The 16864-nt window shown below is 39.7% G+C and overlaps 1 protein-coding gene across 1 annotated transcript; it reads right to left on the bottom strand.

Moving 5' to 3' along the window:
• Window positions 1-9275: 9275 nt before the first annotated feature.
• Window positions 9276-16401, bottom strand: LOC131327028 (uncharacterized). The gene is made up of 2 exons (XM_058359992.1): window positions 16008-16401; window positions 9276-9720 (listed from the first exon to the last, which is right to left on the bottom strand). The coding sequence occupies exons 1-2, from the start codon at window positions 16269-16271 to the stop codon at window positions 9526-9528; spliced, it is 459 nt and encodes a 152-aa protein (XP_058215975.1). The 5' UTR covers window positions 16272-16401; the 3' UTR covers window positions 9276-9525.
• Between the last annotated feature and the right edge of the window lie 463 nt (window positions 16402-16864).

Genomic DNA, 16864 nt, shown 5'->3' with positions numbered 1-16864 from the left:
CCAGTCACCAAATAATTGGCGATATCTGCAAACCATGGGCACACATTAGCAGCGAACAACTGCTCGTCAGGGAAAGAATCCACAATGGAGAGATGGGAGGTGGGGTCCTCAAACTCCAGACGAGACAGGTGGTCGGCCACTACATTCTCAACTCCTTTCTTATCCTTAATCACAAGGTGGAATTCTTGCAGCAAAAGAATCCACCGGATAAGGCGAGCCTTCGCATCCTGCTTGGTCATCAGATACTTCAAGGCCGCATGATCGGTATACACCACAATCTGTGAACCCACCAAGTAAGATCGAAACTTGTCTAAGGCAAACACCACCGCGAGAAATTCCTTCTCGGTAGTGGTGTAGTTCATCTGTGCCTCGTTCAATGTCTTGCTCGCATAATAAACGACGCAGGGATCTTTCCCTCGCCTCTGCCCTAAAACCGCTCCGACTGCATAGTCGGAGGCGTCACACATTAACTCAAAGGGCAAACTCCAATCCGGAGGCTGAACAATGGGCGGAGTAGTGAGACTCCGCTTCAACATTTGGAATGCCTCCTCACACGCCTCAGACCAGACAAATGGCGTGTCTTTTGACAGCAAATGGCACAACGGCCGGGAGATAGCACTAAATCCCTTAATGAAACGCCGATAGAAACCGGCGTGACCGAGGAAAAATCGAATGTCTTTTACAGACTTTGGAGTGGGAAGATTTGCGATCAAATCAATCTTCGCCTTGTCCACTTCAATACCTTTAGATGAGACAATGTGTCCCAACACAATCCCTTGGGTCACCATGAAGTGACACTTCTCCCAATTAAGCACAAGTTGCTTCTCCTCGCACCGTTGCAAGGCCTTTCCTAAATTCTCGAGGCATTCGTCAAACGAATCCCCAAAAACTGAAAAGTCATCCATAAACACCTCCACGATCTTCTCTACCATGTCGCTAAATATTCCCATCATGCACCTTGAAAAGGTTCCGGGAGCATTGTACAAGCCAAACGGCATGCGACGGTAGGCAAACGTGCCATAAGGACACGTGAAGGTGGTCTTCTCCTGATCCTCCATGGCTACCGCAATCTGATTGTAGCCAGAGTACCCATCCAGGAAGCAATAGAATGCCCGGCCAGCCACCCTCTCCAGAATTTGATCAATGAATGGGAGAGGAAAGTGGTCTTTTCGGGTGCTCGCATTGAGCTTTCGATAATCTATGCAAACTCGCCACCCGGTTTGAACACGGGTCGGTACTAGCTCACCCTCACCGTTCCTCACAACTGTCACACCAGCCTTCTTAGGCACTACCTGCACCGGGCTCACCCACTCACTATGGGCTATCGGGTAGATAATACCCGCATCCAAGAGCTTCAGCACCTCAGCCCGAACCACCTCCTTCATATTGGGGTTCAGATGACGCTGAGGTTGCCTAGAAGGCTTCACGTCCTCATCTAGAAAAATGCGGTGTGTACACACCGTTGGACTAATACCCTGCAAATCTGCTATTGTCCAGCCTATTGCGCCCACGCGCTTTCTCAACAAGGCAAGCAATTTAGCCTCTTGATCCTCCTCGAGGGATGAGGAAATCACTACCGGAAAAGTATCATCGCCTTTAAGGAAGGCATACTTAAGCGTGTCCGGCAGAGGCTTTAATTCAGGTTTAGGCCGCTGGACAGATGATGGGAGAGCTTTAGGAAGTGGGGCACCCAGCAGCTCAGGAACTGGGTTCCAAGCTGCGCCACACACATCCTCCACTGCAAGCATTTCCATCAAACTTCCTACCTCTGGAGAATCTAAAAATGACGCCTCTTCGGCGGTTAAGGCTATCTCCAAAGGATCCTTGTATAACACACTATCGACATGCTCTTGTACCAGCGTGTCGATCAAACTCACCTCATATATCTTCTCATCATCCTCAACCCGACTATCCACGTTGAAAACGTTCACCTCCATTTTCAAGTCCCCAAACGATAATTGGACTTGACCAGTTTTGCAATTCATAACGGCATTGGAGGTGGCAAGAAAAGGACGGCCAAGGATGATAGGAGTCTTCTCAAAGACCTCCGGTATTGGACAAGTATCTAGGACAATGAAGTCGACTGGAAAAAGAAACTCGCCCACTTGAATTAGAACATCCTCCACCACCCCCTTTGGAATTCTCACACTCCGGTCAGCCAACTGTAGCGTGACCGGTGTGGCTTTCAAATCGCCTAAGCCAAGTTTCAAGTATACTGAATAGGGGAGCAGGTTGACACTCGCTCCTAAATCCAGTAAAGCCTTATCGAACTTTTGGCCTACGATCGCTATAGGGATGGTGGGACAACCAGGGTCCTTACACTTGGTGGGGATCTCAGTTTGGAGAATGGAGCTCACTTGCTCCGTCAGAAGCACTTTGTCCTGACTCTTGGTTCTCCGCTTTGATGTGCATAGATCCTTCAAAACCTTCGCAAACTGAGGAATTGCATCAATGGCTTCCATCAAAGAGATAGGAAACTGAACTTTCTTGAATAATTCAAGCATTTGAAAGTTCACATTGACCTTAGGTTTCGCCACCAAGCGATTTGGATATGGAGCAACGGGTGGCGTTGGAGTCGTGGGGGCTGGCTTCTTTCTCTACCTCAGGGACACTTCCCAAGTCTGGAACGACTGCTGGAATTGCTACCGGTATCGGGGGTGGCACCGATTTCTGCTTTGGGGGCAAATCTTTGTCAATCACCTTCCCACTTCTGAGAGTGGTGATCGCCTTAGCATCTTCCAGACTGAGATTCGGATTACTTGGGCCAGAAGAATCGCCCACATAATGGGTACCAGCGGCATTGACTGAAGGTTGAGAAGGAAACTTTCCCTTCTCCTGTTGGACTTGTCCAACTGCCGCCGTCAACTGGGTCAATTGGGTCCTAATGTCACCAATTGCCTGTTTGGTTTGCTCAGTGAAGCTTAACTGAGACTACATGAGAGCTTTCATCATCTCATCAGTCTGCTTATCCCGCGGGGGATGGTTTATGCCTGGGGGTGGTCCGAAAGATGAAGGTCCGAACCCCTGCTGTTGCTGAGAAGGGTAACGAAACTGGGTCATTTGGCCTTGAGGAGGCCGAAATTGCTGAACATGTGGCTGAGGTGGTGCCTGGGGTTGCACCGGGGCTTTTTGATCCCTCCAACTCAAAAGTGGGTTTTGGGCCCACCCTGGATTGTAGGTATTCGAATACGGATCCCAACGCTGGTTAAGCGTGTTCACCTCAGCTTGATTACTATGGTATGCGTCTTTGACAATGGGAAACGCGGGGTAAGCAGTGACAAGATGCCCCGGACACTCACATAATGCACACACCTCCTCGACTCTCACCTCATTTGCCTGATGGACTTGCTTAAGCTTCAAGTCCTCTAATTGTTTAGCCATCTTGTCCAGCTGAGACTGGACATTGTGCTCTCGCACACTAGAAGGAAAAATGCCAGACCCACTAGGTCCTTGTGCAGCCATGGCCCTATCACCGAGGTCGGAAGGTTCCCAACTTCGGTGTTTCTCGGCCAACTCGTCGAGAAAGTCCCACGCATCGTCCGGGGACTTATCTAGAAAATCCTCTTCTTTCCAGAGGTACTCCATTTGTTGGACCGTAACAACATTCAAGCCCAAATAGAAAAATGACACCAACTGGTGTTTCACGAAACCATGATGCGGCAAGGACAACAGCAAGTCCTTGAACCGCTCCCAGCACCTTAAAAATGACTCGCCCTCTTTCTGCTTATACGATTGGACTTGGCGAGTCAGGTACTTTGATTTACTTTTCGAGAAATATTTCTTGTAAAATAAATCTCGAACAGCAGCCCACGTTCTGAGAGATTGTGGCTTCTGCATCCGCAGCCATTTATCCGCATTGTCCCTGAGCGAGACTGGGAAAAGCTTAAGGCAAGCATTCTCCCATTGAGTAGTGGTGGCCAAGGTGCGCACCAACCCTTCGAAATGACGGACGTGCTCATACGGATCCTCATTCTCCTTCCCATGAAACTGGGGAAGGGCATTATGTGTACCAGGTTTAATGGTGAAAGCATTACGTGCTTCCACCGTCTCGGTTGGTAGAACAATTGGACCGAGAGGAGTGGTCCTCTCAGGATGCATGTGTGCACGCATCGACATCGGTGGTTCTGCTATTGGTGGCTCAATTATTAAATCAACAAAAAGGGCACCGATATCAAAAGAATCACCACTAAAAGACTCTCCCTCCACGATTACTCTCGTCTCTCTCTCAATGGCTACGAGACGTTTGGTATTGTCTCGGTAGTACTTAGGCTTTAGAGGTGATTGCTTTCCTACGATGGAGGATTGCGCACCTCTACCTATGATGGCTTAAACAAAACTAAAAAGAAAAACTAAAATAAAACTAACTATCCGAATTCTTTCACACGTTACCGTCCCCGGCAACGGCGCCAAAAATGCTTGACCGATTCCTAGACCTAAAATAATGGGTTGCCCCAAGCGTAGGGCTGAGACCGATGTAGCACAATACCCGGTAAGACCGGAGTCGAATCCACTAAGGATGGTGAAGTGTGTGCTGTGGAACCTCGGGTTGATTATAATTTAACTGGGCTCTTAGGCCATCCACAGTGATATAATCAAAAGTCAGTTGTTGCTAAAGTTAACAATATTTGTGCAAAAAATGACTCACAATGGTATAATCAAACTTAGCAACATTCTTAGAAATAATCAAATTTTGGGTTTTGGATAATCAAAACTAGCAACCTTTTTCAATAATCAAAATTTGTGAACCCCACACTGCATAAGTTAATTGGTTCCAAAATTTATATACGCGCGTATTTCAACTAGTATTTTCTTCTTCTCTTCTTCACTTGCTCTGTATCTTCTTCACTTCAACCACAAATTGTTTCTCTTTCTTTTCCTCAAAAAATGAAGCTCATATTTCTCGATCATCTACAATTTAACTCATCGTTGCCGGATTAAGGTATTTCACTCTTTTTTCCCGTTTTTATTTTAGGCTGCATTCTTATGAATTTAACTTAAACTTAACTTAAATCTGAAAATTGTCTTTATTTGAATTTTTTCCCATTTGTTAGTTTTGCACCAAATTTTTATGGGTTATTGATTCGTCTCGACTAGAGGAATCAAAAAAGTATTTTTTTTTTTTACTTTTACCCAAGTATTTTGAGAACTAATCACTTTTTAGCAAAAAAAAAGAGAGACTTTTTTGACTAAAAAATGGTTATTGGTTTTTTGTTCCTCCCCCTATGGTTGAGCAAATGAAGAACCTTGCAAAAAAAAAGAAGAAGAAGAACGTTGCATTCTTTTCCAAATTCAAGAACACGTCTGATTTTTTTTGAAAGATTAAGAGAGTGGTGGATTTGTGATATAAGCTATAGAAATAGGAAGGAAAAAAAAGTTTCGGTATAATTTTGATAGATAACACTAGGAAAAACACCATATGTTCGATATATTTTTGCCCAAAAAAAAACGTAATCGAGGGAAGTGAATGACAGAAAATAGATGGGGAGAGAGAGATTGTGTGAAATTGTAGTGGACTCCTTATTTTGGTTATGAACTAGAAGTGACCATTGTAAACCTCAACATTGTTAAGCTTAACAACCTCTTAAATGAATAATCAAAAGCTGACGTGTCAACTTTTGGTTATCCATTTTTGATTATACCACTGTGGATGGCCTTAGGTAGCCACCCTTTGTAGTTTTAATTGAGATTAACTAAACTTACGAAATAATTAAACTTTTCAGATAATTAAAAGAAGGTATGGTCGTAGGGTTCGTAGCACTCGTAACCAGTTCAAATCAATCTGCTCCATTTGGTGTTCTTAAAAACATTCAATTTTGGATTGAAAAGATACCCCGCAAGATGCGAAACCTTAGGGTCGCCGTATACCCATGCGCAGCGAAGAATGGGTTTTGGACACCCATTCCCCCGTTCACATGGGCTCCGACAATGCTCGGGTTCGTCCACGGGAAGTATTTTTCAATCTTAAATCGCTTTTTTTATCATTTGAAAATAGGAGCAGTGCCCGAACTGGCCACGGCGTGTTAATCACCCCGCGATCCTACCTATACGACTACTCACTCATCATTAAACAATAAACAAAAGAAACCCTAGATTGAAGCATGCTTTTACTGCTCGGAATATAAAATAAACACAGAATCTAAGTTAAACAAGAACCAACGAACAACTTTTATAAAGAACATAAATTAAAATAAATTACCGAAGCGCGAGAAATTAAACAAAACTTTGAGAACTTGAAGTACAAAGAAAATCTGAAACAAACAACATAAGTAAAGGCTGCAATATTAAAATTCGAGACAAAAGAAACGTCACCCGTAGCCTCGTACTTGATTCTTTTCGGCTGCCTCCGTTCTTCCGTTTTCTTTTTCTTGTGTCCAAAAAAAAACAACCCTTTAAAAAGCTGCTGCTACCTCCTTTTATAATAATCAAACCCTATTCCTCCTGCGGCCCGTCCAAACCGTGTACCTCATTGACTCCGATTTTACTCCATGGCCCAGACAAACCCTTTTTTTATTTTTCCTTTTGTTCAGCCGACTTCAACCTCTTTTCCATGGCCCACCATTTAGAATAACATAACATTGGGCCCAGTCAATGGAATTGCAAATCATTTTCCTCAGTGATGCCCGTGGATTAATTAATTGGTGAACTCTTGACTCCATATGACCTTTCAATGGTCCGCTTCAAACACCATCTAATATTTTAAACTTTGCGCTTTTTGTATCGAGCCCTCCAAATACCTACAACACAAAAATAAAAGCATAAAACACCAAGTAATAATATAAATGCGACTTAACAAAGATAAATTAGGGGGCGCTTATGTGAACATTTGCGCACCTATCATAAACCATATCCATTCTCATTAATTCTGACTAACCAATTCCGGTTCCAAGGACCGTGTCCAAACACAAAGGAAAATTTCATAACGTCGTAACTCAACAACCTTGCCAAGTAATACAAAATCAACAAGTTCCGAGGTCAACTCTCATATCTCAAAATTTATGAGATTTTCCATGTACGCTTATAAGGAAAACAACTTTCATACACTTCCTTACCTTGTTTCTTTACTTCTCGACTCACTCTCATTACCAAGACTCACACAAGTAGAGTTCTAATAAATTCCAACACTAACTCAAATCAAACTCCCTCAAAAAACAAACATCAAACAGATGTGAAAGTATCCGACATGATGAAGTCTAAAAAGTTCATGAATTTTCCAACTTACATTTTTTCAAAGCAAGAGTGAAATGTTAGTTTTGACAAAAATTTGGCCCCGTTGAGAGTTCTAGTTCGAGTAGTTACAAAGCCATTGAACACATGCCCATGTGGCAAAATTCTATAAAATTTGAAAGAGAATGTTCATTTTGGAAAGGCATTATCAACAATCAATTACGAACACTTCACTTGGTCATTTGAAAATGATGACAATTTTGACAACATAAAAATGAACTATAATGTCTCCGACTCCAAGTCTGTACCGTTATCATTTTTAAAAATGAACTATACAAAGATTCAATTTTTACAAAGAATTCTTCCTTTCAGAAATTTTTTGAGTTCAAGATATGTACATCCGTAAATGGAACAACTCTCTAAACCAAGATCCCTCACTTCACGTGTTTCACTATACTCATTCGACGCCCTAAGTAAAGAACTTGATTCATGTTTAGCTTAAGTCTACAACGTCCAACTAGTCTCGCCTTTTCAACATCTTACGAGAAACTAACTAAGCGATCAAGAGCCTCAATAAGGCCATAATCTAGGAATTGAAAGACGTGCAAATCATCATCAAATTATAAGGTCCAACTAAATATGAAGTTGAGACTAGAAATTTCAATCATCACATCGCGTTATGTCTAACTAAAGGATTCACGCCACTCAACTCAAGTACACTTCTATCGATCACCTATTCAGCTAGTAACAAGTATCCACATATCACATTGTTATCGACTTAGTATTTGAGATTTTCGCTGCTGAACTCTGTTTAGTAAAATTTCATTTCTTAAATCAGTTCTATGAATTATTAAATCAATTAACACTACAAGAAAATCGTTCTATAGCAATGGTCGAAAGCGTTGCCAAAAAATCCAAAAACCGTTGGTAGAGACCCGTTTAAGCTATACCAACGGTTGGAGAGCCATCGGCCAAACCGTTGCAATATATCCGTTGCTATAGAGGTATAGCAACAGTTTTGACGAGCGTTGGTACAGATTTTTTTTACCAACGGTTTCATTAGCAACGCTTATAACCGTTGCTAAAGGCAATTTTCATTTTTTTAAAAACCAACCATTGTGTGATGTAAGCCTCCACGTGGCACTGACATGGCAGCCACATGTTGCCCGCATGGCGCTGACGTGGCACCCGCGTGGCGCTGACGTGGCAACCTACATGGCGCCCTTATGGCGGGCGAAATAATTCTTGCTCCTCCTGAAAATCGAACCTCCGACCTCGTGTTTGCGCGCGTGTGCGCGAACCAACTGTGCTAGCCCATAACTTGTGAAAAATCATACACCTTTTAATATTTATACTAACTAACCGGATTTTTTTAATCGTTTTTTTTAAAATCCGGTTTCTACCAGCGGTTAATGAAAACCGATGCTATAGTCCAGTTTATAGTAACGGTTATTGGAAACCGTTGCTATAGTCCAGTTTTTAGTAACGGTTAATGAAAACCGTTGCTATAGTGTTGTAATCTACTAACGGTCACATGAAAACCGTTGCTATAGTCCTCTTTCTAGTAACGTTTTGTAAACCGTTACTATACACCATCTATACTGATGGTTTTTTCAACCGTTGCGAAAAAAACCGTTGGGAGATCTTGAATTTCTTGTAGTGTAAAATGGATTTAATTAAACGTGTTCGAAAATCGGGGCGTTATAGTTCCTTTCAATGAGCAACTAGAAAAAATGAATCATACATAGTTCAAATTTTTTATCCTACTTATCGAAAATCCTGGCTCTGCCACTGCCTATAATGGGCTTATTTTTCTTGTATTGGTTGAGTTATTGAGCTTGGTTATCTCGTGAACTCTTATAATTGATGTGTTGTGCTGGGTTTATACTATGTGCTTCATATCTGACGTAAAATGATTTCATCTATTGATTGGAAAAAAAAAAACACACTTCCTTGCAATCTCTTTCTATGTAAACACATATAGGGTTTATAATTCTTCTCTTTCTGTCACTTTCTATCAATTGTTATCTTGCTGATCAAACAAGCAAAGGGGGACGAGAAAATATAATCGTAGCAAGATCAATCACTACATGACTATAACAAAAACAACAGAATCAAATTCAAGTCCTTTAAAATTAAGTAAAAATTCCACCAGAACTGACCAATTATGATACCTAGATCCATTTCTTTTACACTTCCCTTTTCCTTTTTGTGTCACTCTTTTGTCACTTGCTTTTGAATCATAAGAAATAAAAGGATCATCAATAGTAGCATCAACTAAATTTGAAAGCCGGCCTCCACGATTTCACCTCAAACACCATCATTAATTTTTTTTTATCATCCCATCAGATGTTAATTAGTTCACTTATTTTCTGTTTCCTTGTCCTCCTCGGTGGCACGTGCAACCGGTGCAACATAGGGGGCCACATCATTCTCAGCTGGTTCTTCGGCAGCCTTATCCGATATGGGAAGTGCCTTGGATTTCTGTTCCTCCGCAATGGTTTGGGTTTCGGGGCTGATCTTTTCAGTTTTTGGTAGCTCCTTCACTTCTTCACTCTGTCCTTGCAACGAATCGAAAATAAATTTAAAGACAATCTCGTAAGCTTAATTAAAAAAAAAAAAAAAAAGTAAGGCGGGATTTGAGCATCGAATAGGTCTATAATTCAAGTAGATCACATGTCTTGTACTCCTATTTCAATTAAACTTGAACATGACATGTATAATACTTTGCGGGATGAAGTATTATTAATCACGTCAAAATTAATTAGTCCGGTGCGATTAGGCAAACTGACCCGTAGGTTTCAATATTGTGAGGATTCATAGAACATTGATACTATAACAAGGAGAGCCTCCCGTCTCCGTGCAATTGTGGCTAGTGAATCGATTCATAAACATTAACAAGAATATGTGGTGCAAAGCCAAGAAAAAAAAAATCTCTTACCCGTGTCAGTGAGATGATAGTGAAATGTATTGAGTTATATACATTATAAGCCCAAATTAATGATGGATTTTCTTTGGAAATGGAGGACCACAATGAGGAACAGTATTATGAGAGGATTACTATAAGTCGATACATTATTCTGTATAAAGTTGTATCTATGTAAAAATCCATGTCTGAGGCATTTAATTTCAATTCGTTCAAAAACATGCAGTAGTTCTCTCTCTCTCTCTCTCTCTCTCTCTCTCTCTCTCTCTATATATATATATATATATATATATATATATAACTTTCAATAAGGCTACATCAAGCTACTTTTCAAATTTGGGACTTGCCCAGTTGTCTATAGCTTAATTATAATAAAAATGGTAATTTAGCATGAATCAAATTAGAAGAAATTAAATAGGCATCCTATTTACAAGACTTATTTAAGTGGATATCCTAGTGGTTTTGAATATTTATATTGTCATCCTAAAAATGCTTTGTTGCCAATTATACCCCAGTTATATAATATTAATATAGATTTTGTGTATTTAATATGTTGATTATCCCATACATCCGGATAATACCAGAAAACAAAGAGAGGAGAGAGAATCAATGGTTATCTCCTCCCTATCATCATCAACGATGTCCACCACTTCCGGTACCTAAATTTAATAGGTTTTTGCTGCACCTGAAATGTTGGATTTTTAGGGGTCTCAAAATCCTAAAACCACACACACACGTACTCTTTCCCTTTTCTGTGGATTGAGATCTGAGTATCTGACCTGGAGGCAGCAGTGATGGATGCTCGGCTCCGGCAGTGGTTTGCAAATTGTGGTGGAGACGATGGGTTGCAGATGCTCGGCTCCGGAGAAGGACGAAGATGACTCGCCGGAATCTGAGAAATTGGAGCGAAGGCACCGGACTCATAGGGATTGTCGTCGTCGGACGAAAAAAACTACCTCTTTTTTTAAAAGACGACGCGATTTGAATGAGGACACGGTAAACCAATGGCGATTATCGCGTTTCTCCCTCTGCTAATGCCACATGGAAGTCCCAAATCAAGGGTTCAATCTATCTTGTTTCTCCATTGCTTCATATGCCGGTTTGCACACAGTAACGGCTTTTTTTTTTGCTTTGTGGGATAAGGGGACCGTTTGGTTACCCATAAGGACCCAAGCCGATCAAAAGAAAAAATAGTTGCCTAAACTTCTTATTTTGTGCATTCTATCCGGTGCATTCTTCTTCTTCGATATCTTTTTTATTGTAACTCATGGATGAGATTCATTGGGGTTTAACTCATTGTAAGGAGTGCTCTATCCAATCTAGACTTTTCAAGCTTTGCCTTGCTACTTCAGTGTACTATATTGGAAAGAGCAAAATGGAAGGATTTTTCAATAGATTGGCCATGAATCTATTTCAATGGTGCTTTTGATTCTGGAGCAGGTTAAGGCTAGTATGACCTCCCGGAGGCATATTAGTAGGTCTGCAACTAACATTTGTATGATTCTAGAGTGGGGTTTAAATGTTGATCTCCTTTGTACAGTCTAGTTTTATTCACTCTGTTCTGTTTTCTTTTTATAGGTTTTTTTTCCCTTCTACAGCTAGGGTTTGTTCTAGTGTAGTGAGGTGTTTCCCTTGTAAGGGTTTCTCCCCTTGAGGGTTTTGGTTTGGTCAGTTATATAAAATTTGTTCCAAAAAAAAAAAACTCATTTGGATAATTGGGTTTGAATGGTTGTGATATGATTAATTTGCCATGTTTTTTGAAATGTTCATATGTAATTATGTAATCATGTTTCTTGCAATGCTCTATTGGGGCAATTTATCATTCTTGTCCTTTGATTGGTACTATTTTTTTATTGACAATAAATTCAGTCATCAATGGTCAAGGTTCTAAGGTTGTGTCACTATCGCTTTCGTCCTCTTAATCGTCGCCGTCGCCGTCGCCGTCGCCGTCGCCGGGATATCAGTTTTAGATATTATGTTTTTGATTTTTGTCATATTTGTAAATTGATGATTTTATTTGATATTTAGAAATGAGAGTGGACGACATCAAAACAGTCATGAATGGTCGAGGTTCTAAGGTTGTGACACATCGCTTCCGTCCTTTTAATCGCCGCCGTTACTGGAATATTAGTTTTAGATTTTCGATTTTAGTCATGTTGTGAATTGATGATGTTTTGTTCATCTACCTTGATTGAAACCTATACTTCTCAAAACTTGTCATGTTTTCTTATTTTTGTCATGTTTCTATTTGATCATGTTTTGTTCATCTACCTCGATCGAAAACTTACACTTCTCAAAACTTGCCAAATTTTCTGATTTCGTTGTGTTTTTTAATTGATTTTGTTTTGTTCATCTACCTCGATCAGGTTTTGCCATATTTTGTGAATTGATCATGTTCTCCGGCTTACACATTAGTTTTTGTAAGAATTGTGTTTTCTTTTTAGATTTTAGGGGAATGAAGATATGAGAGAGAAGATTAGGAGAGATAAAAAATTCAAAAGATTAGGTGAGAGAAATGTTTGAAAGAAGAGAGAATTGAGATAATTAAAAAAAAAAAGAAGAAGAGAGATTTTGAAAAATTAGGAGAAAGAAAGGGTAGTTTATGATTTAATTGAATTTGAGGATGGAAAGATAAGTATTTAAACACATTAGGATAAACACCTAAATAAGTAGGGTAAAAATGATGGCTAATTAAGTTCCCCATCAAATTACTGTAGTTAAAAGCACCATGTATTTGGATTCCATACATATTTAGCAATATTAACCATAAAGATCACAACTATTGGTCGTGATTGTAAGTTTTCCATCACGCTCCAGCTACCGTGGTGGATTTGGGTGTGATTGCAAGTCACTCTCTTTTATCGTGGTTATAAACTGTGATTGAAAGAAAGAAACAATCATGGCCAAAAGGCGTGATCGTTTCACTTTTATCACGGTTATAAGTCATGATTGTTTCTCTTAGGCTTGATCGTTTCTCTTTTCTGGGTGTGATTGTAAGTCCAATACTTTTTTAGATCACGATAATAAACGTGATTAAAAGTTCAAAACAATCACACTTGTTTTGTCACTTTATTGTTATTGAAAGTTCAAAATGATCACACCATAAACTGAGATGGAAAATCATTTTGCGTGATCTTTTCTTTGTATCTACTAGACCATCTTTTATTGTTATTGTCAAGTTTCGAACCCACACACCCTTGGTTAATTTTCCAAGCCCTTACCACTAAGCTAGCTAAGAACTTCTGTTACATTAGGAAAACAAAATTATTTATACTTACTTCCTAAAGTGAGAAAACTTTTTTCTCCCCTTCAAATTTGTTGAATTTTTTGAAATATAATTAACATGATATTAAAATATATAAAAATACATATATAAACATTGTTTAAAAAATTTTAAAAATATTACAATAGACTTTTTGCCAATCAAAATTAGTTGTTGGTCACCAAAGGATTTTCTTGGGGCAAAAAATTTAGTTTTAGCCAGTAAATTTAGTAGACAATAGGGTTTTTTGTTGGAATGTGCACTTTGTATTTTTATGAAAATTATCACAACCTGCAGATTGTAACATTATGGACAAACTTTAGAATTTTTTTTTTGGAAAAAAAACCGAAATGATTCTCGTAGTTTAGTGTTTGTGTCAACTTGGTTCCTACAGTTTGAATTGGCTCGATTACACTCTATAGTTTTCATTTTGTTCCAAGGTGATCCAATTACTAACTACCGTTAGACTCCGTTAACCTCAGACACGAATGGGCCCCTTTTCTAGGGTTAAAACCGTAATATGCCATTCTCCTCTTACCCTAATATACCTCTGAACCAAAACACAGAGCCTCATTGTTCCATTCTCCATTTTTTTTCACGGCTTCCAGTCTCCATTTGTCACACTCGGGATTTTATTTTTGACCGAAACGTGTCTTGTTCACCTTTGAGGGGAAGGAGTGAGAGGGATTAGGGCCTGAATAAGTGATCCGATTCCTATAGATTGCGATGTGGTTCTTGAAAAGACAGGAAAAATGAGGAGTTTCGAGTTCTATAAAAGGGGTTCGAATATTTTTGAAAAATGTTTGAATTTTAGAAAATGAAGTGGGTTTTATTTTAAAAAGGGACCTAGCTTTCATCAAACTGCTTACATATCTCCGGATAAAGGAGAATCAAGTCCGGCCATAGTTCAGGCCACAGAAGGGGTTTAGAAAAAACTTAGAGTCTCCACCGAGTATAGAGTTTAGGGTGTCTGGTCACCTCTTGAATATCAGAAGAATAATTCAAGTATTTTAGAAAAAAGAATACGGGCCAGAGAACTCGATTTTTAGAAAAGGTACCTCCGTTTTAAGGCTTTAGGTCTGCGAGGTTAGAGAAGAAAGAGTTCAGTAATTCACTAGAAAAAGGGACCCATTTATGTCTACGGTTAACGGAGGCTAACGATAGTTAGTAATTGGACTAAGTTGGAACGAAATGAAAGTACATAGTGTAAATCGAGCCAATTCAAATTGCAGGGATCAAGTTGACACAAACACCAAACTACAGGGACCATTTCAATTTTTTTCCCTTTTTTTTAATTTATAAATCAACCATTTCACATGAATTTTGTGTTTATATTGAATTTCAATTTCAATGGTAACTTCCCAATTGGATTTTAATCCTCTTCAGACAAGGCTAAGCCATAATAATATAATTGTTTTTTTACCTAACGTGACAAACACTTGGAAGACATCTGAAATAACTAAGTTTCACTACTACAATAAACCATAAAGATCACAGCTTGCTCATGTGAAAATCAGGTACTAATGGAATAGCCCGCCCATCGTCGAAGAAACAACTAGGCATTGGTGGAACCCAATCGTGGGATTTGCCTTCTCTCTCTCTCTCTCTCTCTCTCTCTCTCGATCTTTTTGAGTGTGAAGATGAAGATGAAACGTAAAGATTTTTTGGGGTGAGTGTAATTAGGGCTTATCTTCTTATCTTTTGTAAAAAAAGAAAAGAAGAACTTTTCAAAATCCTTAAATGACATCGTTTTCCTCACATAACTTTTCAAAGTCCGCCAAAATAAGTACCAACCTGCCCACGTGAAAGTTAGACGTTGAGCCTAAATGGGTTGGCTTTTTATCTCGCCGCAAGAGTGAGATCATTTATCTCACTTTTTTTCGCACTAAAGTTTTTTATCACGCCCCAAGGGTGAGGTCTTTTCTCTTTTATCTAGCCACAAGAGCAAGATCTTTTATCTCATTCTTTTCTGCCTTAAAATCTTTTATCATGCCACAAGGGTGATGTATTTTCTCTTTTTTATCACGCCACAAGGGTGAGATCTTTTCTCTTTTATCTCGTCACAAGAGCGATATCTTTTATCTCATTTTTTTCCGCCATAAAATCTTTTATCACGTCACAGGGGTAATATTTTTCTTTTATCTTACCGCAAGAGCGAGGTCTTTTATTCCGCCCTCCCTAAAATCCACTTTTTATCTCAGCTTTGGACTTAAACTGAGATAAAAAAATTTAAGCATCACTTTTTATCACACTTTCACTGAAAACTGTGATCTTTGTGAATCTCCTTTCTGTGACCCGTATCTATTATTGTAGTAGTGTTACGAAGAGCTAACATTAATTAAATAGCTCTGGTTCCTTTTCACCTTTATACCTCAATGGGGACATGAGAAGATGCAAATATGACAAGCATCCACATAAGTGGTTATACAAGACGATGACAACAAGCTGGTCAGATATATCATGTTTCTTTATATATTGGAGATGACAATAGATCGAATGTTATTACTCTTGTCAGACTTTAACGTAATTGAAAAAGAAGCCTGCTATTTTTCCTATCACCATTTTTTTTCTTCTATGAAGTGGAATATGCATACTAATCTCCATATTAAAATGCTCCTCCTCGTAATTAAACATAGATATGGATTAGAGTTTTACCTCGAGTAAAGATCCTAGAGATCGGCGATCACCATCTTTATTCTTCTCGTCCTCTGGCTTTGCACTATCATTGCCACCTTCGGCCTTCTTTTCTCCTCCTTCAACCGTCACCTCCTTGTCCGTGGCGGTGGCGGACTCATCCTTAGGTGGCTCTGATGGTGGGACAGTAGCAGCGGCAGTGGTCTCCTCCTTTGGTGGCCCCGGTGGTGGTGCCCCACCATCTACACCTCTCATGGCCTTAGGCATGCTAGCACAGGCTCCCATTTTTCTCAAACAAGTGCTGGCCGGCCCTTCCCCCCCCTCTCTCTCTCTCTCCTCTCTTTCTCTCTCTTTGCAGTGAGAGAAAGATGAGAGGAAGAGGCTTTGTGGGATGAGTTAGAAGTTTATAGAGCGGCTTCTATTTATATCTTTGATTTTGTTGGCTAGTTGGCCCTACATTCTCTCAATATCACAGAAAGTTTTCAGGATTTCAATGGTTGGTGCCCATACACAGAGTATATCTTATTTCTGTATATGGAAAAGGAGCTTGATCTTTATAAATCACCCACCCAATTCCATTCCTAAAATTAATTAGCTCAAACAAAAGGCTGTTGTGAGCACTCAAATAATTTTTCTTCCTGAGAAACCTTGGAATACTAGAGCACCGTGTTCGTTAGAGTCGCCACTTGATTTTAAGGTTAACCAAGCAACCAAATTAATGTACAAAATTCAAGACTACTGGTCCGCCATTACTAGAAAGATGATCTTGGTTCGGGAACTAAGTTACAGGGTGGAATGGTATTAGGCACCTACCCCGTCTAAACAAAATGAATAGTCTCTACTTATTAATTATATGGGATTTTAAAAGAGTTTTCAAA

This window comes from Rhododendron vialii, chromosome 5a, assembly GCF_030253575.1.
Source record: "Rhododendron vialii isolate Sample 1 chromosome 5a, ASM3025357v1".
Lineage (NCBI taxonomy): Eukaryota > Viridiplantae > Streptophyta > Magnoliopsida > Ericales > Ericaceae > Rhododendron > Rhododendron vialii.
The sequence above is the reverse complement of the archived record's forward strand: the minus strand, read 5'-3'. Positions and strand labels throughout refer to the sequence as shown.

Excerpts from the sequence above, each read along its gene's own strand:
- LOC131327028 (XM_058359992.1), bottom strand. The coding sequence starts at position 16,271 with ATGGGAGCCTGTGCTAGCATGCCTAAGGCCATGAGAGGTGTAGATGGT. Across the intron at positions 9,721-16,007 it reads CTCTAGGATCTTTACTCGAG|AGTGAAGAAGTGAAGGAGCT; the intron begins GTAAAACTCTAA and ends TTGCAAGGACAG.